At 39.5% G+C, this 22523-nt stretch overlaps 2 protein-coding genes across 2 annotated transcripts in view; one reads left to right on the top strand and one right to left on the bottom strand.

Annotated features, from left to right (window-relative positions):
- LOC131677953 (major facilitator superfamily domain-containing protein 10) overlaps window positions 1–2005 on the top strand; it is a 54437-nt gene extending 52432 nt beyond the window's left edge. The window contains exons 4-5 of the mRNA XM_058958056.1: window positions 1418–1585; window positions 1657–2005. Of these exons, the coding sequence (XP_058814039.1) occupies window positions 1418–1585; window positions 1657–1889 (401 nt within the window). The 3' untranslated portion in view covers window positions 1890–2005. The remainder of the gene's footprint in view (window positions 1–1417; window positions 1586–1656) is intronic.
- Window positions 2006–2147: 142 nt separating this feature from the next.
- The window catches only part of LOC131677954 (multiple epidermal growth factor-like domains protein 10), an 86066-nt gene continuing 65690 nt past the window's right edge, over window positions 2148–22523 (bottom strand). Inside the window, exon 5 of the mRNA XM_058958057.1 lies at window positions 2148–3684. Coding sequence (XP_058814040.1) covers window positions 3475–3684 — 210 coding nt within the window. The 3' untranslated portion in view covers window positions 2148–3474. The remainder of the gene's footprint in view (window positions 3685–22523) is intronic.

The following is a 22523-nucleotide window of genomic DNA, read 5'->3' as shown; positions in this document are numbered from 1 at the left end:
ATTCATACTCTACGCTGTTTGCACCACTAAGCGGCCTAAATTCTATTTTTACAACGAGACGCGAAAGCCTTTGAAATACTATATAGCTTCGCAGAACATCAGATTGCACTATCTCTTGCCATTGTATGGATAGGAGTATTACCTTGAATTAATTTTGATCACTGGCGCCACCATATGATAGAATTCTGCATTTTTCAAATGAGAAAAGAAAATATTTTTTGCTACTCTACAACTTTGTAGAACATTCAAATGCTCCATCTCTTAACGTTATACAGATAGGAGTATTCCCTTTAAATTGCTTGGCTCACTACCGCCACCTTGCGGAGAAATCCTGAAACTTTCCAGTGAAACCAAAAAGTCCTTTTATTCCGCTACAACTTTGTGGAACATCATAGCTTTCTATATCTCATCGGTTCAGAGATAGATGAGTATTTCCTAACTTTGTCCCACCTTCACTCGTGGTTCACATACATGAGATAAGCGGAGTACGCCCTTTGCGAATGTTAAGCAGCAGTATCCAACTTTAAACGTTAATAACTCTTTAACGGTTGGTTGGATTGTCTTGCAGTCTTAGACAAACTTGTTCAGCATATCTTCAAAAGCTTAACCTCCTTCCTAGGTCAGTGATCGGAAGTTTACAGCGACCTCTAGCGGCGATTTTGTGAAGTGCGAGTGTTTCCCCATACATTTTGGCCAAAAATCCCATACAAACTTTAAGGTTGCACGGAGAATGCGCAAAATTCGCAAACGAAAAAAGCAGTTTTGTTTCCACATCGTATGTCAGATCTTCATAAAAATCAATCAGCGTGTGTAAAATGTTGTTACAGTACTGCTGATTGATTTTTATGAAGATCTGACATACGGTGTGGAAAAAACTGCTTTTTTCGTTTGCGAATTTTGCGCATTCTCCGTGCAACCTTAAGCTCTTTAGGGGAGGGGTTAGGGTTAACCAATTTCGCTCAAATTTGGACAGTGTCATTTTCTCATGATTTAGAACGACGCTAGGGGGTGTAAGTTGCAAAAATCTTTTTTCATGTAAATCATTGTCACCCTAATGTGCATGCAGGTTTGAAATAAATTGGTTAAGTAGTGTGGCAGTTAAGACCGCAAATCGTATTTTTTTCCAGAAACGTTCTTCAAAAAGATTTGTCATCACGTCGCTTGTCGATATCTTTGCATAGAAAAAATTACAAGAGGGTTATTGAAATGATATATTGTACAAGTTTTGATCAATCCATTTCACCCAAATTTCTAAAAAAATCGCAAAGTAAGTGTTTTTTTTCACTCTGAAACTCTTACCTCTCCCGTAAACTGTTCAAACGTAGCTTTGTGTTTGATTTGACTAAACCTACAACTCATACTTGAAAAGTTTAATTTTTTTGTAACACCGTGTAATTATTTCAACGTTTGTTTTCAGGAATAGTAATGGCTCTCCTTCAAGGATGTGTTGTTCGAAGACTTCCTCAGCACCTGACGCAAATATCAGCTGTCGTTGGCCTATATCTTATCATTCCTGCTTTTATATTCGTAGGAATCGCCGAAAGCTCTCAGCTGCTGTATGGAGGAATGATTTTATTTGCGATTTGTATGTTTTTTTAATTTAAATTTAATTCATGAATTTGTTTACCATATTTCACAATTTGATGCTTTTTTCAGCTACTGCATTTGTGGTGACTTGTATGACCACGCTTACATCCAAATATGGCGATTTTGATCAGAAAGGAACCGTCCTCGGCGTGTTTCGATCGCTTGGGGCATTGGCTCGGGCACTCGGTCCAATTGTAGCGTCTATTGCCTTTTGGAGTATCGGTTCCAGGATAACTTACCTAGTTGGTGGAGTCTTACTGCTCTGTCCTACGCTATTGATGCAACGACTGAAATTGTCCTAATGTATCTTCGACGAACCTATGCATCAAGGTTACGTTTTTTCTGTTTTCGGGTCTTGTGATAATTTTTTTTTCCAATTCTCTTACATGCAGTATTGATTATTGAATGTTATACTATACACATGTTTTTTGCAATGTTTATTAAACATTATATTTCGTACTGTTGATATTGTAAAACATTTCTGATGACATTCCTTCATTTGACTATAATTTTACTCATCATATTGAAACCTTAAGCTCTTTAGGGGAGGGGTTAGGGTTAACCAATTTCGCTCAAATTTGGACAGTGTCATTTTCTCATGATTTAGAACGACGCTAGGGGGTGTAAGTTGCAAAAATCTTTTTTCATGTAAATCATTGTCACCCTAATGTGCATGCAGGTTTGAAATAAATTGGTTAAGTAGTGTGGCAGTTAAGACCGCAAATCGTATTTTTCCAGAAACGTTCTTCAAAAAGATTTGTCATCACGTCGCTTGTCGATATCTTTGCATAGAAAAAATTACAAGAGGGTTATTGAAATGATATATTATATTGTACAAGTTTTGATCAATCCATTTCACCCAAATTTCTAAAAAAATCGCAAAGTAAGTGTTTTTTTCACTCTGAAACTCTTACCTCTCCCGTAAACTGTTCAAACGTAGCTTTGTGTTTGATTTGACTAAACCTACAACTCATACTTGAAAAGTTTAATTTTTTTGTAACACCGTGTAATTATTTCAACGTTTGTTTTCAGGAATAGTAATGGCTCTCCTTCAAGGATGTGTTGTTCGAAGACTTCCTCAGCACCTGACGCAAATATCAGCTGTCGTTGGCCTATATCTTATCATTCCTGCTTTTATATTCGTAGGAATCGCCGAAAGCTCTCAGCTGCTGTATGGAGGAATGATTTTATTTGCGATTTGTATGTTTTTTTTAATTTAAATTTAATTCATGAATTTGTTTACCATATTTCACAATTTGATGCTTTTTTCAGCTACTGCATTTGTGGTGACTTGTATGACCACGCTTACATCCAAATATGGCGATTTTGATCAGAAAGGAACCGTCCTCGGCGTGTTTCGATCGCTTGGGGCATTGGCTCGGGCACTCGGTCCAATTGTAGCGTCTATTGCCTTTTGGAGTATCGGTTCCAGGATAACTTACCTAGTTGGTGGAGTCTTACTGCTCTGTCCTACGCTATTGATGCAACGACTGAAATTGTCCTAATGTATCTTCGACGAACCTATGCATCAAGGTTACGTTTTTTCTGTTTTCGGGTCTTGTGATAATTTTTTTTCCAATTCTCTTACATGCAGTATTGATTATTGAATGTTATACTATACACATGTTTTTTGCAATGTTTATTAAACATTATATTTCGTACTGTTGATATTGTAAAACATTTCTGATGACATTCCTCCATTTGACTATAATTTTACTCATCATATTGAAATGAATTGCTGAAATAGAAAACTTTTAATTTGTAAATTGACTATGTACAAGGCTATTATAATTTTCATTTGATCATCACATGTATTTGCAGAGCAAAATACTAACAGTGATTAAATGGATTTAAAATAATCCTAAAGCTATTAAAACAACTGCTAAACTAAATCAACACAAACGATTTGATTCCTATTAAAATTATTATTTGGAAAGAGTACAGCAAATTTCTGATAGCAGATGAACACTGGCCACCAACTTCTATCATGTGATCTGCACAGCGACACCGGCCATTTATGCAAGTTGTATCTTGACTGGTTGCGCAGTTTTCCTCCATTTCACAGATGCCGTTTAAAAAAACGGATGCGTAGCATTTCTGAAAAGAACGAAGAATGGATAGGTAGGTTGAGAGGAATAATTAATTTACATTGAAAAAAAAATTAGATTAAATGTACTCAGCGTTTCAAAGTTATCATTATATTGTGATTATAATATATTCAAGATAAGACGATGTCGAGAGTAATGTAAATTACACCCAAAATAAAATAGGTGAAGAAACAAATGTTTCGTGTGCGAGAGCTGCTTTTGGATTTACACATACGCAATTCTTGTTACACCACAATCAAGCTGTTGTTGGAAAAATCTGTTATCTTAAATTGAGCGGATGAGATAAAATATTTTGAGATCATCCACGGAGCACTGACGAGCAGCAAATACACTTCATTGAAGTAAAGCAGAAACATCAATGGTCATAACGTACCCGACAATCTTCAATGACAACCTCCATTTCTAGGTCGATGAAAAAGGATCGAAACAACTGCAAAAACTACCGTTGATTCAAAATTTCTCCACTTTAGCGATTGTTTTATCGTATTTCACTATTAAATCCGGTAGATAGGCCTCTGTAAATAATATTTTGAGTACAACTCTCCATACCCAGAAACAGCAGGTTAATCGCTTACGTAAACACCGTCGTATTCAACAACAAAAAAAGAAAAATCCCTCGGCATGATACTGTACCTTGATGTGGTCCGGGGGCTTTTCCACCAAAGCAGTATTACAGTGATTATATCACAGAAACTTGGGATACGATTAATTTCATTTTAGTTAAGCTACATTGTGATCAATTTTAGTACTTAACTTGGCGACCTTTATTATCCACTGCCATGGTCAAATAATATACAATGTGGGTTTAGGGCCCAATTCTCTCTGCAGGCACCCTTCTTTTCTTGCTATATTTTCAATTAGATCCATGCTAACACTCACTAACACAAATTGCTTATTCTCTCATATACACTAACAATCTCTCATTCCAAACGTACAAACGTGGCCTACGCGATAACACAAACCTGGTCACAAATACGAACGCCCGCGATCTCGCCAATATTCAAACACCCCGATTGATTAGGTGAACGTTTGAACCTAAGAACCTAAGCTCACGCAATCATGAATCGGTCACCTCCGGAAGTCTCCGCCCTTGATCCTAGCTGCCCAAATTCATGCCTTTAGTTGGACCAATAGAAATAAAACTAGACAAGACGTCCACGCGCGATCATTGAAGAATACGCGAACATGCGAATGGCCACACGATTATAAAAATAATGTGTCCACGAGAAGTTACATACATACTGGCACACGCGACAAAAACGTCCACATATAAACGCTCGTGTCCTTCGCGATCATCCACGCACGAACACACCCACGATCTCATAAAAAGTATAACACCCCGGTGACTAAGTGAATGGTTTAGCACTTATAAATTAACAATCCCGGTCTCGAGAGTGAACCTCCAAATGCCCGTGTTCACGCGATCATGAATCGGTTTCGTCCGGAATCCCCTATTCTCGGCCCTAGTAGCATAAGTCCAATGCTTTCAGGTGGACCAATCAAAAATATAATGCTCATATCCACTAAACTACATAAAATCGAATGTATACACACAAAGTCACATACACGCGACAAACAAATATAAAAATGCTTGAGTCCTTCGCGACCATCCACGCAACCTATACTCGCACTCTTCCAGACATTATAACATCCCGGTGATAATATGAACGTCTCAGCACTTGTAATCACTCAAACGCAGTCTCAAGCGTGAACCTACAGTCCCCCGCACTCGCGCATTCATGAATCGCTCACGTCCGGAAGTCTCTATCCTCCATCCCAGAAGTCTAGGTCCACGCCTTAATTGAATCAAATAACTCCACAGCTCCAGTAGGACAACTCTCGAAAAAAAATCGTAATATTATTAATACTCAATAACAATACTAACTCTTCTCTTTATTTTATTTTTATTTATTTTCGGTCTCATGCGTTTTATTCTTGTGATGGCCTTCTCGAGCTCATACATCCAAGAAGAGCAACATTGCTGCCAACAATGATTCTTCTCTGCCATCAGACGTCGCCAGGTTTTAGAACAATGGAGATGAGTATGAGAATAATACTTGATGGAATCAGATAAGTAGGAACGATCAACAAACTGCAAGTAGTATATAACAAATTTCTTATTTTAACGTATAAATTATTATTCGTATTAGAATATTATTTACAGGCTCCACACATATCTCAACATACACAAATACACAAATGCTTGACAGGTGACTAGGCCAAATGCATTCACTCGTAGGATCTATCATTTCGATGATCGCCTCGATTCTACGAAACCAGTGCACAAGTAAGCTGACATAAGCTAGTCTCATCTGGTGAATGCATGTAACCTGGAAACCCCAGACACGACACGACGAGACTGACAGACTGGACTCGACGAGGCCTAGTTCAGAGTTTTCGGGCATTCTGCAATGCACGGTTAGTGACCTAAAAAAAGAAACATTCGGCATGTTATTTTTCCTTTTATTACTATATCTTAAGTTAGTTTCATACTCTTACTCACTAACACAATCAATAGCATATTCTCCCATATACACTCACATCCAAAGCGCACAAACGCCCCTAACTATCGCGATAACACAAACCTGGTCAAAAACGCGAATTTACATTACAATTTCAATCATCCACACGCACCTACGCTCGCAATTTCGCCAACATTAAAACACCCCCTTACTTAAGTGAACTTTTCAGCACCTATAAATTTACAACCGCGGTCTCAAGCATTAACCCACCACTCGCGCGATCATAGACCAGCTACGTTCGGAATTCTCTCCTCTCGACTCATGCCTTCAGTTGGACCAATCAAGAATGATGCAATGAATGATGCATATTCACCAAACAACACGTTCCTCTACCATACACTAAAAATTAATTATCATATTCACGGTCCGCGCGCGATCGTTAAAGAATACACGTGAATATGCGAATGGCCACACGAATCTAAAATCGAATTTATGCACGCTAAGTTAGAGACACGCTAGCATTCAAATGCTCGAGCCTTTGGCGATCACACTATTACACAATTAGTAAACGCCCATGCTAACCCAGACAGATATGCACTCCTGGACTCGAACGCTAAAAACCACACCTTCCACGCATACACCACCCAGGACTGAACATTAGATTCATACACACAAAGCAACAAGTAATAATTGCAGGTATTCGTCTGGCAACCGGGGGAAGTACATCTCAAACGCAGAACTTATCATTTCAATGATGGCCTTGGATCTGCGTTGCCTGTGTTCAAGGCACCATAGCTTTGTCCGTCAGGTCAAGGATGTATGAAACCCGCTAGCCACCACCCTCGGCCCTAGCTGCCCATAAAGGGATAAAAAAAAACTCTCCATACCCAGAAACAGCAGGTTAATCGCTTACGTAACCACCGTCGTATTCAACAACAAAAAAAAAGAAAAATAAAGCTACAAATAGTAAAAACAACACGAAAGGAAATTGCGTACAAGATACAGCAGTACTAACAACATTAACAATAATAACTTCTACAACAACAACGGTAGCAAGAGTATGTAATAAGAACAGGAACCACAATAAGTACAACAACACTAATAATAATCACAGCTACAACAAAAATAATAGCAAAAACAACGATAACAACGAAAATAACAAAAACAACAACAGCAACCACAACGAAAACATAAACAACAAGAATAACTGCAAAAACAACTACAAAAACAAATATGTCGCAGCTGGTAATAGTACAATAGTTTTAGGTAATATTGTTACGCATAACGAATCACAACAAATTTTTTCGTAAGCCACTGAAATTTTGGTTGGCTGGTAAAATTTTTATAGAATGAAGTGCACAGTACAGAATATACTAGGCTCCTTATTTTTGATAATTCTAGGTACCGAAACAAGTTGGAATGAAGTGAAAAACTGAAAAGGTTTTTGGAAGTGAATGTAATATTTTTAGAGATCATCGTGATTTACGATTAATCCAAAGAATGTCAGTTGAAGAAGTTCTCATCATGGTTTCATTTAGATTTAATTTTGAACTTATTGTTTCATCACAGTTAAAAGAATTAGAACATGTATGGATTGTAGCACATCATTATTATTATATCATTATCGACCATAATTATTATTATATATTATCGCCTAATGAAATCCACATTTTTGTCTCAGTGTATTTTCCGCCGGATCTAGCTTGCAAATCAACATATAACATTTTCTTTCCAGCAGCTGGCTGGCTGACAGAGGCTGAGAGCAAGAGTGGGTTAAAAATTTACTGCGAGCAAAAACGGTTTACGTTTGATTAAGATCAAAACCGGTTTAAGTACCAGTCAGAGCAAAAGTGGGATAAAAAACCTGTTTTAATCCACCTAGAGGTGCAATTGTACCTTTCTCATTTCTCCAAACTATGATTTATGGCTATTATATGGAGTAGCTTTTTGGTCAGCTAATTCCAGCGAACGTCCCGCAAGATCCTTTGAGGAGCCGAGAAGCGAAAGTTACATCTACGGTTTGCGATAAAACCCCGCGAACGTGCTGTAGCACTACGAGAAGAAACCCACGAAGCAAGAAGTCGCCCAGCACGCGGGGCCAGCCAGGCCCGAGCCACCCGCCTTAGGGTGCAGCAAAGACAAGTTTGTTGCCCACGAGTAACCGCCCACGAGTAGATCGTCCACGAGTCAACCGTCCACGAGTTTCCCACCCACGAGTCCACTCTCCAACCGCTATCGCGCATCCGGCCGGCCAGCAGCTTACCATTCTACACACCCACACATGCACACGATTGTAAGTAGATTAAAATAAAAAAGTGTAAAAGATAATACCGTGCATTTTGATCCTTTGATTGGTGTCCATGTCCGTGAGCCGACCTTGAGCCTCCGAACCTCAAGCTCGTGCTAGCCTGCAAAAGAGACCTTTGGAGTCCACCCCAGATGGTCCCCGTGGCTCTGACCAGGGACTAGGGGCAACATAATAGCGGATCCTTCTGATCCGCCAAGGAACAGGTTTGAGAAAATCGGTTCAGTCATCACCGAAGAACCGATGTGACTTTAATTGTGGATATTCAATATATTCAAAGAATGTTTGATTGGCAATCAGTGATCTAGATCTGCGAATCGAAGTAATTTGGTGACCATTTCAATAGTTTTTAGCCTCAGGTATTACGATTGTACCGATTTATATGGGAAATTCCAGTGTATCCTTACTAACACCCCTGTAACTCCGGAAGCAAGAGTCAGAACCGAATGAAATTCAGCAGCAGTCAATGGTATTACTGTATCTTTCATTTGAAATCAAGTTTGTAAAAATCGGTAAAGAATTCGTTGGGAAATGGGTATGATATTAGCTTAGGAACTTGGCGGGTTCCCCGGGGGCGTCATGAACCGTCATAGGTGGCCAATGTGGCCAAAGCTGCTTTGATTGATCATTAGTGATCCAGACCCACAAACTAGAGTAATATTACATCTATTTTAATATGTTTTACATCATTTGAACATCATGGTAGTACCAGTTTATATGGGAATTTGCTGTGTGACAGCACTCTTCAACCCGTAACTCCGGAACCGGAAGTCGGATCAACAAAAAATTCAATAGCAGCTTATGGGAGCATTATACCTTTCAGATGAAACTAAGTTTGCGAAAATCGGTTCAGCCATCTCTGAGAAAATTGTGTGAGTTTAAATGACATACACACACATACATACACACACAGATATTTGCCGATCTCGACGAACTGAATCGAATGGTGTATGACACTCGGCCCTCCGGGCCTCGGTTAAAAAGTCAATTTTTACAGTGATTGCATAGCCTTTCTTTATATGAGAAAGGCAAAAGCTGTTTTAATCCACCTAGCGGTGCAATTGTGCCTTTCTCAATTATGAACACGAGAATTTTTTAGTTTCTTATATTTATTAAAAACTTTCAAATGTATACATTACAATTTTATTATACATGACTTGAAAACTATATACAAGAAAAGAAATAATTATTCGAGTTCTAAAATTTTGCAAAAGAAAAACTAGAAAAACTCTAGAAAGAGAACTGCGGAGACTCCATTCTGGATCGATTGGATTAGCATTTAGCTGTCAAAAAACGAATCCAATCGAACATTTCCTATCCTTATAACATTAGACGTTATGCCATACAATGCCGGGGCATACGTTGCCAAAAATGCTGTTTTTCTCTCCGCAGTTCTCTTACTAGAGTTTTTTTTAAGAAAAACCAGCCACGGTAATATTGAATTGAAAAACCTATTTTAATCCACCTAGCGGTGCAATTGTGCCTTTCTCAATCATTAATCACGAGAATGTGTGCGTTGTTTATATTCATTAAAAGCTTTTAAATGCATATATTACATTTTATTATTGTACATCACATGACAACTATATACAGGAAAATAAATCATTATTCGAGTTCTAAAATTTTGAAAAAGAAAAAACAGCCACGGTAATATTGAACTGAAAAAAGGTGCGAAATCGGCAAAGTCCCAAAAAGTCGATTTCTAAAAAAAAAAATTTCGTGATAACATAAAATCTCGACGTTTCATGCATTTTAAAGATGTTTGGCATCAAAAATACGAATTCGATTTCTGAAATTTCATGGGGTCCCCCCTTTGAAAAAAATTTTGAGTTCCGGCTTATATGGGAATTTCATGTGTGACCGGACCGTTCAGTCTATATTTCCGGAACCATACAAGCGGTCCGTGCGAAATGTTACAGACATCTGTGGGGATAATATAGCTATCATTTGGGACTAAGTTTGTGAAAATCGGCCCAACCATTTCCGAGAAACTGATATGAGTTTGCTAGTTATGAAAGATGGCCGCTTTTCCCGGGCACTTCCGGAACCGTCTATGGTGGTCAATGTAGTCAACGAAAGTTTGTTTGGCCGTCGGTGACCTAGAACTGCAAAGTTAAGTTATTTGAGAGACATTTTAGCGAAATTTTTACCTTTTTTGCTTCCATCGGGGTATCGGCTTGAATCACAATTTGCTATGTGATCGCACGCCACAACCCGTAACTCCGGAACCGGAAGTCGGTTGGGGATAAAATTTAATAGCCATTTACGGGGACGCAACATCTTTCATTTGAGACTAAGTTTGGTTGATTCGGTCTAGCCACCTCCGAGAAACCGATGTGACTGTTAGTCAGAATTTGGATACTTCCGCCGGGGCTTCCGGAACCGATGATGGTGGCCAATGTGACCAAAGAGACTTTGAATGGCTGTTAATGACCTAGTACTACAAATCGAAGCAATTGTGGTCACATTTTGGAAAAATTTTCACCATTATACATTCATTGCAGAATTTCTTAAAATCGACGTTTTCTGCGTGATCGTACTCATCACCCTGTAATTCCGGAACCGGAAGTCGGATCCATTAGAAATTCAATAGCAGCCTATGAGAACGTTGCACCTTTCATTTGGGACTAAGTTTGTAAAAATCGGTTCATCCATCTCTGAGAAAAGTGAGTGAGATTGTGTTCGCGTACACACACACAGACGCACATACACACACACATACATACACACACACATACATACACACACAGACATTTGCCGAACTCGACGAACTGAATCGAATGGTATATGTCACTCGGCCCTCCGGGCCTCCGTTAAAAAGTCGGTTTTCAGAGCAATTGCAATACCTTTCTATTGAGAAAGGCAAAACCTGTTTTAATCCACCTAGAGGTGCAATTGTGCCTTTCTCATTTCTCCAAACTATGATTTAATCACTTTAATAGCTCGGTTTGAATCGGAGTTTTCTATGTGATCGCACTCCACAACCTGTAACTCCGGAGCCGGAAGTCGGATGAAGATGGAATTTAATATCAGTTTCCGGGGACGCAACACCTTTCATTTGAGACTAAGTTGATCAAATCGGTTTAGCCATTTTCGAGAAACCAATATAACCGTTATTCTGAATTTGGATGCTTCCGGATCCGTCGATGGTGGCCAGTGTGGCCAAAGAGACTTTGAATGACTGTTGGTGACCTAGATCTACAAATTCAACAGTCGTGTTTATATTTTGGAAAAAAATTCATCTTTTTACATTCATAGCAGAATTCTTTAGAATCGGGATTTGCTGCGTGATCGTACGTATCACCCTGTAATTCAGGAACCAGAACTCGGATCCACACAAAATTCAACAGCAGCTTTATTTTATTCATTTAAAATCAAGTTTGCCAAATCGGTTCAGAAAATTCCGAGAAACTGATGTGGACAAATCAACAAATTTTGTTTTGTAACCATGCTCTTCAACTCGTAATCCGGAACAAGATGTCGGTTGAAAATGAAATTCAATAGCAACCTATTGGAATATTATACCTTTCATTTGAATCTTAGTTTGTAAAAATCGGTTCAGCCATCTCCGAGAAACCGATGTGGACATTTTGTTAACAAATCCGCACATACACTCACATACATACATACATACTTACATACATACATACATACATACATACATACATACATACACACATACATACACACAGATATTTTGCGATCTCGCCGAACTGAGTCGAATGTTATATGAGATTCGCCCTCCGGGCCTCGGTTAGAAAGTCGGTTTTTAGAGCAATTGCATAACCTTTCTATATGAGAAAGGCAAAAGAATAATATTTAATTAGCTTAATCAGCATGAGTTCAATGTTATCTTCATGTGATTATCTTTTGAAATGTTGGTGGAATGGGTTTGAAAGTGGAGGGAATGGGGGGTTAGTAGAGTGGGAGTGGAGGATGCGTCAGAAATCCTTCATCTTATTTCGGTATACGGGGTGGATGAAGGAAATGCGGTCGTGAGGGTGGTCCAAGGGGAGGGGAGTGATGAAGGAGGTAGGTGTAAGGGCAGGGCGGGGGGAGGTGCGGCGACGCAATACTCACCTGCATATTTTGCCTTCCATTTGAGACTTGGTTTGAGAAAATCTGTTCAGTCATCACCGAAGAACCGATGTGAATTTAATTGGGGAATATGCCCGGAATTCCGGACTTCCGGAATCGTCGATAGTGGACAATATATTCAAAGAATGTTTGATTGGCAATTAGTGATCTAGATCTGCGATTAGAAGTAATTTGGTGACCATTTCAGTAGTTTTTAGCCTCTGAGAAATTACGATTGTACCGATTTATATGGGAAATTCCAGTGTATCCTTACTAACACCCCTGTAATTCCGGAAGCAAAAGTCAGAACCGAATGAAATTCAGCAGTAGTCAATGGTATTACTGTATTTTTCATTTGAAATCAAGTTTGTAAAAATCGGTAGAGAATTCGTTAGGGAATTGGTGTGATATTAGCTTAGGAACTTGGCGGGTTCCCCGGGGGCGTCATGAACCGTCATAGGTGGCCAATGTGGTCAAAGCTGCTTTGAATGATCATTAGTGATCCAGACCCGCAAACTAGAGTAATGTTACATCAATTTTAATATGTTTTACATCATTTGAACATCATGGTAGTACCAGTTTATATGGGAATTTGCTGTGTGACCGCACTCTTTAACCCGTAACTCCGGAACCGGAAGTCGAATCAGCTAAAAATTCAATAGCAGCTTATGGGAGCGTTATACCTTTCAGATGAAACTAAGTTTACGAAAATCGGTTCAGCCATCTCTGAGAAAATTGTGTGAGTTTGAATGACACACACAAAGGCACACACAAAGGCAAAAAGGAGCGAAATCCCAAGTCCCAAAAAGTTGATTTTTATAAAAAAAGAAATTTTTCGAGATAACATAAAATCTCGACGTTTCATGCATTTTAAAAATACGAATTCTATTTCTGAAATTTCATGGGGTCCCCCCTTTGAAAAAAAGTTTGAGTTCCGGATTATATGGGAATTTCATATGTGACCGGACGGTTCAGTGTATATTTCCGAAACCATATAAGCGATCCGTGCGATTTTATAGACATCTGTGGGGATAATGTAGCTATCATTTAGGACTAAGCTTGCGAAAATGGGCCCAACCATTTCCTGGAAACTGATGTGAGTTCGTCAATTTTGAAAGATGGCCGCTTTTTCCGGGCACTTCCGGAACCGCCTATGGTGGTCAATGTAGTCAACGAAAATTTGGTTGGGCGTCGGTGACCAAGAACAGCAAATTTAAGTTGTTTAAGAGACAGAGAAATTTTTACCTTTTTTGCTTTCATCGGAGTATCGGTTTGAATCACAATTGGCTATGTGATCGCACGCCACAACCTGTAACTCCGGAACCGGAAGTCGGATCGGAATGAAATTAAATAGTCATTTACGGGGGCGCAACACCTTTCACTAAGTTTGGTTGAATCGGTCTAGCCATCTCGGATAAACCGATGTGACTGTTATTCTGAATTTGGATACTTCCGCCGGGGCTTCCAGAATCGATGATGGTGGTCAAATAGACTTTGAATGGATGTTAGTGACCTAATACTACAAATCGAAGCAGTTGTGGTCATATTTTGGAAAAAATTTCACCTTTATACATTCATTGCAGAATTTATTAAAATCGACATTTTCTGCGTGTTCGTACTCATCACCCTGTAATTCCGGAACCGGAAGTCGGATCCGTTAGAAATTCAATAGCAGTTGCACCTTTCATTTGAGACTGTTTGTCAAAATCGGTTCAGCCATCTCTAAGAAAAATGACTGACATTTTTGGTCACATAAACACACACAGACGCACATACACACACATACATACATACACACATACATACACACGCACAGACATTTGCCGAACTCGACGAACTGAATCGACTGGTATGTGTCACTCGGCCCTCCGGGCCTCCGTTAAAAAATCGGTTTTCAGAGCAATTGCAATACCTTTCTATTGCGAAAGGTAAAACCTTAGCCCTTAAATACATGAAACTCATTTTTCCTTGGTACTTATTTTTCTTGATTAATATGTTATAGTTAAGGCTTTATATCACGGAATTCGGTATGTTGCCAAAAGACAACAGTATGCATTTAAGGGTTAGCGCAAAAATGAGCTTAAAAGATACACCCCTTTTGCACTGAGCGGATAAACATTTCATTTTAATGTAGAATACATTTAAGGTTTCAATATAGGGGTCCCGTTTCAAAATATCGGCCGCGGCGCCGCGTCAGATTTTGAACGTTAATAACTTTTATCATACTTAACAGAATGATTTGATTTTTAGGCCAATTTGTTGCAAATATGTTCCTCTATGCTGTATTAAAATTTGAAGTATGTATAACATGTACTAATAACAAAAAAAATGTGTTTTGAAAAATCTTTCGAAAACGACTCGGAAAAGTGAAAATTTTCAGCCCATCCCGCACAGAGCCGTCGTTATGGTAGACCAACCGAACAATAAAATAATGAAAAGTTTATATATAGGTCCACTATATGTTTGTTCGTATGGTTATTCGCATTGGGTTGCTTGACGAGAGCACTTGGTGGGGGAAAGACGGCATATTCCTTTGGTTAGGCCATTAGAAGCCGGACGGAAAGGAAAGGCTCATGCACGGCACGAGAACGAGGGAGAAAGCGATAGTAGTGCATATTAGCGCGATTATATAAATATCTGTCGGTCGGTTTTTCTCATCATTCGTATTCGTTCAAGCACTAGCAAGCAGCCAGTCCACCGAAGAAAAGCAGTCGGCGATGACGACGGCGGAAAAAGTGCCCCAGCTACTGGTGACTCATCGCAACCCGATCAGGAACTGTCGCCCTGCAAGAATTTCGCCCCAACAAAAGGGCAACAGAGTAGGCTATCGTTCCAGCGTCTGGGTCGTGAGATTGTGCAGGACTGCAAAGTCGACCTACGCTTACAAAGCTCAGTCGTAATGATGCCCCGAGAAGCCAACGATGCCTACTTGGTCGGTTTGTTCGAGAATGCAAAATAGTGCTTTCTAGCTCACCGTGTCTGCGGGGAGTGCGTCTGAATTATGCTCCCGCAATAAAACAATAAACGGTTCTTTACAGGACCAATTAATTGTGTTCTAATAAGAGTTAAACTGAAATTTACATTTTATGGTGTATAACAAATAATTTTCAGAAAGCAATATAAGAAATACGATGTGTGGAAAGAAAGAGAATTTAAATTATCTTCTCTCGCTCGTTTTCGTGCACTGCTTTTCCATTCCTTTCTGTTGCTACTACCATCATAACTAAAACGAATGTGCGTGTTCCCCCACCATCTCATGACCAGTGTTGCCACAATTGCATGTCGCTATTACAATTTGAATTATTTTATTGATCCTCTCTAGTATTGATAAAATATAGAACGTGCAAAGTACACTAGTCGCATGCTTTTATTCGAACTTTTTGGCAGCCTCCGTTGATTAACTGCATAAATCGATTTGTTTGTGCAGCTCCTTGCTAGTAGCAAACTAAATAGCCTTTATCAGCGCTAACAAATAAAACAAAAGAATTTAAATTTGTGAAAATCTTCTCCTTCCTTCTTTCCAAATCTGCAACATTCTTTGAAAATATTGTTTGAATGTTGTTATTGAAAAACTGAACATGCAAGTTTGCTAGCACTGGCCACTAGATTGAAGGCGATGGAAAGACAGAATATTCGTTTTGGTTATGCTAGTATTGGTAGCCGAACGGAAAGGAAAGGCACAGGAATGGCACGAAAACGAGCGGGAGAGCGATAGTAGTGCTTTCTCGTGTTTTCATATATGAATATTGGTCGGTCGGTTTTTCTCATCATTCGTATTCGTTCAAGCACTAGCAAGCAGCCAGTCCACCGGAGGAAAGCAGTTGGCGATGATGACGGTCCGCAAAAGTGCCCCAGCTACTGGTGGCCCATCGCAACCAACTACCGATCAGGAACTGTCGCCATGCTAGTATTTCGCCCCAACTAAAGGGCAACGGAGCAACTAATCCGCTGGCTAACATTCCAGCGTCTGGTTCGTAAGGTTGTGTATTACTTCAAAGTCGAGCTACGCTTACAAAACTCAGCCGTAATGAAGCCACTGATGCCTACTTGGTCGGTTTGTGGGAGTGGGCGTAAATTACAATAAAAGCAACGGTTCTTTTCAGGACCAATCAATTGTGTTCTAGTGAGAGTTAAACTGAAACTTTTATTTTAAGGTGTGTAGCAAATTTTCAACAAGCAACATAATACGTTGGGTGGAAAGAAGTAGCTTGCACACGGAACAAAAATTTAAATTATCCTCTCGCTCGTTTCGTGCACTGCTTTTCCATTCCTTTCTACTGTTATTATCAGTATTACCAAAACGAATGTGTTGTTGCATGTGTTTAAGAGAAACGTTGAAGTCGCATGCTTCTATTCAAGCTTTTTGGCAGCCCCCGTGAACTAACTGCATTAAATGATTTTTTGTGCAGCTCCGTGCTAGTAGCAAACAAAATGGCCCTACCAGTGTCTGATTCGTGAGATTGTGCAGGACTTCAAAGTCGAGCTAAGCTTATAAAGTTCAGCCGTAATGGTACCCGAAGAAGCCAGTCTTGTCGTTTTGTTCGAGGCTACAAAACAGTTCGCCAGGCACGTAACTATCATGCCAAAAATATCCAACGATCCAGCGCATCACCATCAACACCAACGCCGATACCAAAGGTTCTTTTCAGAACCACCATTATTACCATAGAGAATTATTTGAAAATTTCCCATTCAAACGTGATTCTGTTGAATATTATTAGATTTAAATTAACGTCTCGAATTGAAATCACGACGCTCCGGTTATGTGACAGACATTACCCACCCATCTTTTTTTATTGTGACCACGACACCCCATTTCAATATTTCTGAATGAACAGAAGGTCGAGTTTGGAAAGTTTGTAACTTTCATTGTACTTAACCAAATTACACAATGTTCGCACTAATGATTCAGAAATATGATCAGGAATCTTCTGTTAGATTTGTAAGTATGTATAATTTACATGAATAAAGAAAAATTGATTTTCAGGAATCAATTATTATCTGTTCTTCCATTGGCCAGTACTACGCGACTTCCTCATGCTAACAATTAATTTCATCGTTAGCCATCTCCCTCACCAAGGCCAGCAACGCCAACAAAACCGGTCCTTTTCAGGACCACCATCATTTTTGTAAAGAATAATTTGAAATATTCCTCGCCCAAATCAGCTTTTGTCCGAAAATCCTAATGAGTATCAACATATTTGAAGAACGTGTTCCTTATGTATTCTACATCTCTCCGGTTATGTCGCAGACATTACCCACCCATCTTTTTTATCCTAAGAATGGTTTCAGAAATTATTTGTCACAAATCAATGAAAACCGTCATCAATATGGATGTCATTTGAAAGTGGGTGGTTAGTAGACATTGGAAATGGATGATTAGCGCAATTTTGAAATCCAAGATGGAGACTTCCGTTTATCACAAAATGGTGAAAACCGTAATCAATATGGATGTCGCTTGAAAAAGGATTGTTAGCAGCTTGGAAATTGATGATTAGTGCTATTTTGACATCTAAGATGGCAACTTCCGGTTGCCATAAAATAGTGAGAACCATCATCAATATGGTTTTTAGCTAGATAACCGATTGTCAGACTGGATGTGCATCCAGCCGAGTCGGGTCTGACCAAAACTATGAGTGTTCTTTATTCATCGATTTCACCTTATATTCCCGTTTTCGGGTTCTAGTGACAACTTTTAATTGTAATTTCCTTAACGCTAAAGCGAGACATAAGATGCAGCGAGGACTAGAATTGCTTATCCTGCTGTATTAACTTTATCGATTCCATATCGTCGCTGTTGTGCTATCTTATGACAAATGCCATTTTGGGGTAAACTGAGTTAGATATGCCACATTACTTGTTTGATCTCTACAAAGTGGCGTTTTCAGAATTTTGAAATTCTACTTGGTTACTTAGATATAGCTAGAAACATGATGAGAAATTGTGAGTTTTGACGTAGGACTACGTCTTTGTTTTCGATATGGGGGTGCACTCTACAAATTCTACAAAAATGGTATGTAACGAAAAGTGGTCCAATTTTAAACGCATATAATTCAGCCATCTCACGATAAATTTTCGATTTTTTTGCACAAATCGCCCCGAAATACTTCTAAGAATAGATTCCAATAGATAAACCCAAAGATTTTTGATATCATAGCATTAAAAATTAAATAATATACAACCTTGTCAAAATATCGCGCATTAACTCACAGAAGATAGCGCTTCCCAAGCCCTGTACGACGGATTGGTATACCTAGCGCGCAACGCTTCTATGAATGACGTCATCATCGACTATTTAAAGAACGGACTTGGCCAGACACGCTCAGTTCCCTGTTGAACGGCTGGCGAAGCAGATCACTGCGCTCTGTTTTTTACAACCAGTGTAGCTGAGCTGGAAGTCCGTTACACTGGCTGTGGAGGGACACTGCCCTGTGTCGTCCAACAGGCGACCGCTCCAACTGCTTTCTAAATGCCGCTGTAATGTTGCCAGTAAATTTTTGGTTTAACTAGCACATGTATTTGCTATTTGCGCTTGAAATTAAGTAATGTAGTGGTAGTAATAAGCTTCCCATTTTGGTTTAAACGCAAGGACAGTTTTTAAAACAGGATTTGATTAATTAGTTTAGCTCATCTAAGCAATTTTATCAATTCTGTAATTTAAAAGGAATTTTACGGAACTTGGTGAATTTGGCCCCACTTACAACTGATATAATCCAGAGCTTGTCGAAAGGTGAACGCGTTCGGACGTATAGCTGCGTAGCTCTAACGTTTTTCAGTGTTTTATGGATCAACACGGCTCTAACTAGGGAATTTGTTTCGAAAATAGTGTGAAGTGCTTAATAAATATCATGATTGCTATATGTAGACTGATTAATTTTGGATTTATTGCGGTTTTTGATCAGTCTATGGAATCCGAAGCATGATGGCGTGCTTTCAGCCTTCTGTGTGTGTTAGTGTGCTATATCTTACTGAGCGGAACTGGGCAGCGCAATATCAACCAGAGGAGCATACATCAAACGGGTGAGAGCGTTCTGATTTACATATACATACTTATTATTATGTGCTAGAGTAGTGTTGTTGGTTGACACCTAATTTAAGTTGTTTATACAGAATGTTTAGAAGTGCGAACTCCAATATCATATGCCGAGATTAACAAAGGGCATGTGAAATACATATATGCAGCGGGTGGATTGACGATATGCGAGAGGGGACAGACAGGCACGAGAGGTCTCTGCTATTGGAACCGGTTATTTGCCTGCTCCCTCTTCAGCGTTCAATAATACATGCATGTGTTGAAATTGAAATGAGCGGGATGGATGTGTTGCATGAGTTTCGGGAGAGTGTGCATACTGGTAGTCGTAGTGTCAGAACGACGATTAACGAACGATTCTCACGCTTCGTCAATAGAGTAGGTCATCAAGTCACAGTCAAGATAAGTTGGTTACATTCCGAGTGATTTTTGGGAGTGACCGATAGGTGTACTGTCGAGATTCATTTGGGGTGATTCGCAGATTATAAATCACAGCAGTAGACGAAGGAGAAAACATCTATTTTATAAAATGTTAACGGCGATTCTCGGCGAGTTACGGTTGTCCGGAGTTTTCTCTTTGAGTGGGTGGTGGCAGTGTGCTTGTTGGTCATTTGCAGATTGCACGCGAGACTTTTTTTTTGTGTGCGTATATACCCGTTTCGCAGGGCAGAGCTATCCGTGCTGTTGATGTGTGCATATCATAGGAATAGCTCTTACTGGTTGACGTACTGTACCTGTGATAAAATACAAATGGATCATGTTAACGGCTTACATGTTTATGCGTACTGACAGTTGCACAGTAGGCCATGTGTAGCATTCCTGGTAGCATTTTTGGTGGATGCAATCAACATTTGCTGTAGCATACAAGTTTGCCATGGTAGATGTCGGATAGGGCTGTGCTCTTGTGTCAATGCGATTCCCACTATAGGCCGGCTTCCGGCGCAGCGCATCAGCGTTCACGTCATCGATCAGTCGAAATGGCATTGATGCATTTCTCGTGTGCGTATTAACATGCCGTTAAAACTGTCCATTCTGTTGATGTGTGTGAGTGTTTGTAAAGGAGCTGCATGAGATTAGTTTTGACGTTCCACAGACGTGCTGTGTCGGTATGAGAAGAGTGGCGGGTTGTGTGCATGTTGCTCTGGAACTGCTTCGGTGTGGATGTGTGTACACCGATTGCGCAAACTTTACTTCGTAATATGTGTGGTATTGGTGGTTTGAGCGGCCACGCTCTCGGAAAGTCGGAATTGATCTAGGTGGAGATTGAGAGGGTAACTTGACTCCATGCTCTTTTTGCTGAGTGTTGTGTTGGTATGTTCCGTGTCGTTTCTGGAACATGTTTCGTGGTAGGGGAGGGCAGGATAGCGGCGTATCGGAGGTGATGGTAACCGGATGAATATGGCTTGGTGGTTTAGGTAGAATGAGTGGAGGTTCTCTGTATTTCTTTGCATGGAACTTTATAGTGAGCGAGTTTGGTTTAGTATCTTTCAGCGCAATTGGAAATGCATTCCAATCTGTTTTAGATTTGTTCCTTTTTTGTGACCATTTCATTCTATTTTTTTCTATTCACTCTTATTTCGGTGCGAGTGGGATGACATATCATGTAGACAGTGGGCCGAATTAGTGTTGAGTTTATTGATGTTCATATTATATAGTGTTCGTCATATTAATTGTTTTCATTGTGCTGATTACTTTCGTATACTTTATACACATAGTAACATATCAATCTGAGTAGCGCATGCACTATGGTTGTATTGTAGAATGTTTATTGTCGTATGAGGCGACACAGGCAGGAGAATTCTTCATGTCTTTTATTATCTGGCTTTGGCGCATTTTTGTATTAGCGTTCAAGAGACCTGTTTTGGGCGTGCGTGTTTTCAGGGGCACTATTCAGCTAGTTCGATGGTTTTTCCAGCAACTGTCTTACAGGGTTTGGGTCGTGATGGCCTGATAGATCGACTGATGTTTTTCTTTAGGAGTTTTGAGGGGGTTTTATATGGATGTATCGGTGGTGGGACTGTTCACAGTCTTTCTACGCATGTTGCCGTGCGTTCGATTGTGACACGCGCTCGGGAGGGGTTTCGTGAGCTTGGGTGAGGGTTGGACAGAGAACTCACAGGAGTCGGGAACGAGAAGGGCGGTTTTTTCCGCAGCGTCTGTTGGATCTTCATAAAAGTCAATCGGCGTATGTAGAATAATGATACAGTACTGCTGATTGATTTTTATGAAGATCTAGCACACGTTGTGGAGGGGAAATCCTTTTTTCGTTTGCGGTTTTTGCGCGTTCTCTGTCCAACCTTATATAAGTAAACTGTTCTCTTTTCTTTCTTCTAGCCTACCATACTTGTTTCTGTCGATTGGCATAAAAGAGTCGCACGCGTGTAGTCGTTTATATGGCCGATACTAACGGTCGGTCGTTTCATGTGTTTAGATGATACCTTTTTTCTATCCACCAAAGTGCATAACAGCTCGCACGAGTAATTACTGTAGAACAGTCGGAATCTTATTCAATTTCTCTAACATGCTTTATTATATACACATGTATGTTAAAAATGATACAGGTTCTATCCATTGGGATGAGTTTTCATTGTGTAAGGTACCTTAATTACAGGGAAAAGCATGTATCAAACTGCATGTCATATGGTAATGCATGTAATATCTTGTTATATTAAATCTTATCTTTAGCTACTACATAGATATATTCTTCATTTTAAATTATTAAGTAAATAGCGTATCTGATTATCAATGGAAGGCGTAAAAGGAAATTATGCATTTAATAATAGCTCTCGGAATACTTCTGTAGCTGCATATATTACAATTGTGATATTCATCACATGCACTATTTATATTGGGTGTTATGTTCTTTCTTATGTTTTCATCCTTATGGATTGGTACATGGTGCTCATCATTATAATATTGTATTTTGTTATATTCTTATATTCAGCGTATGAGTG

The sequence above is a fragment of the Topomyia yanbarensis genome, chromosome 1 (assembly GCF_030247195.1).
Source record: "Topomyia yanbarensis strain Yona2022 chromosome 1, ASM3024719v1, whole genome shotgun sequence".
NCBI lineage: Eukaryota > Metazoa > Arthropoda > Insecta > Diptera > Culicidae > Topomyia > Topomyia yanbarensis.
The sequence above is the reverse complement of the archived record's forward strand: the minus strand, read 5'-3'. Positions and strand labels throughout refer to the sequence as shown.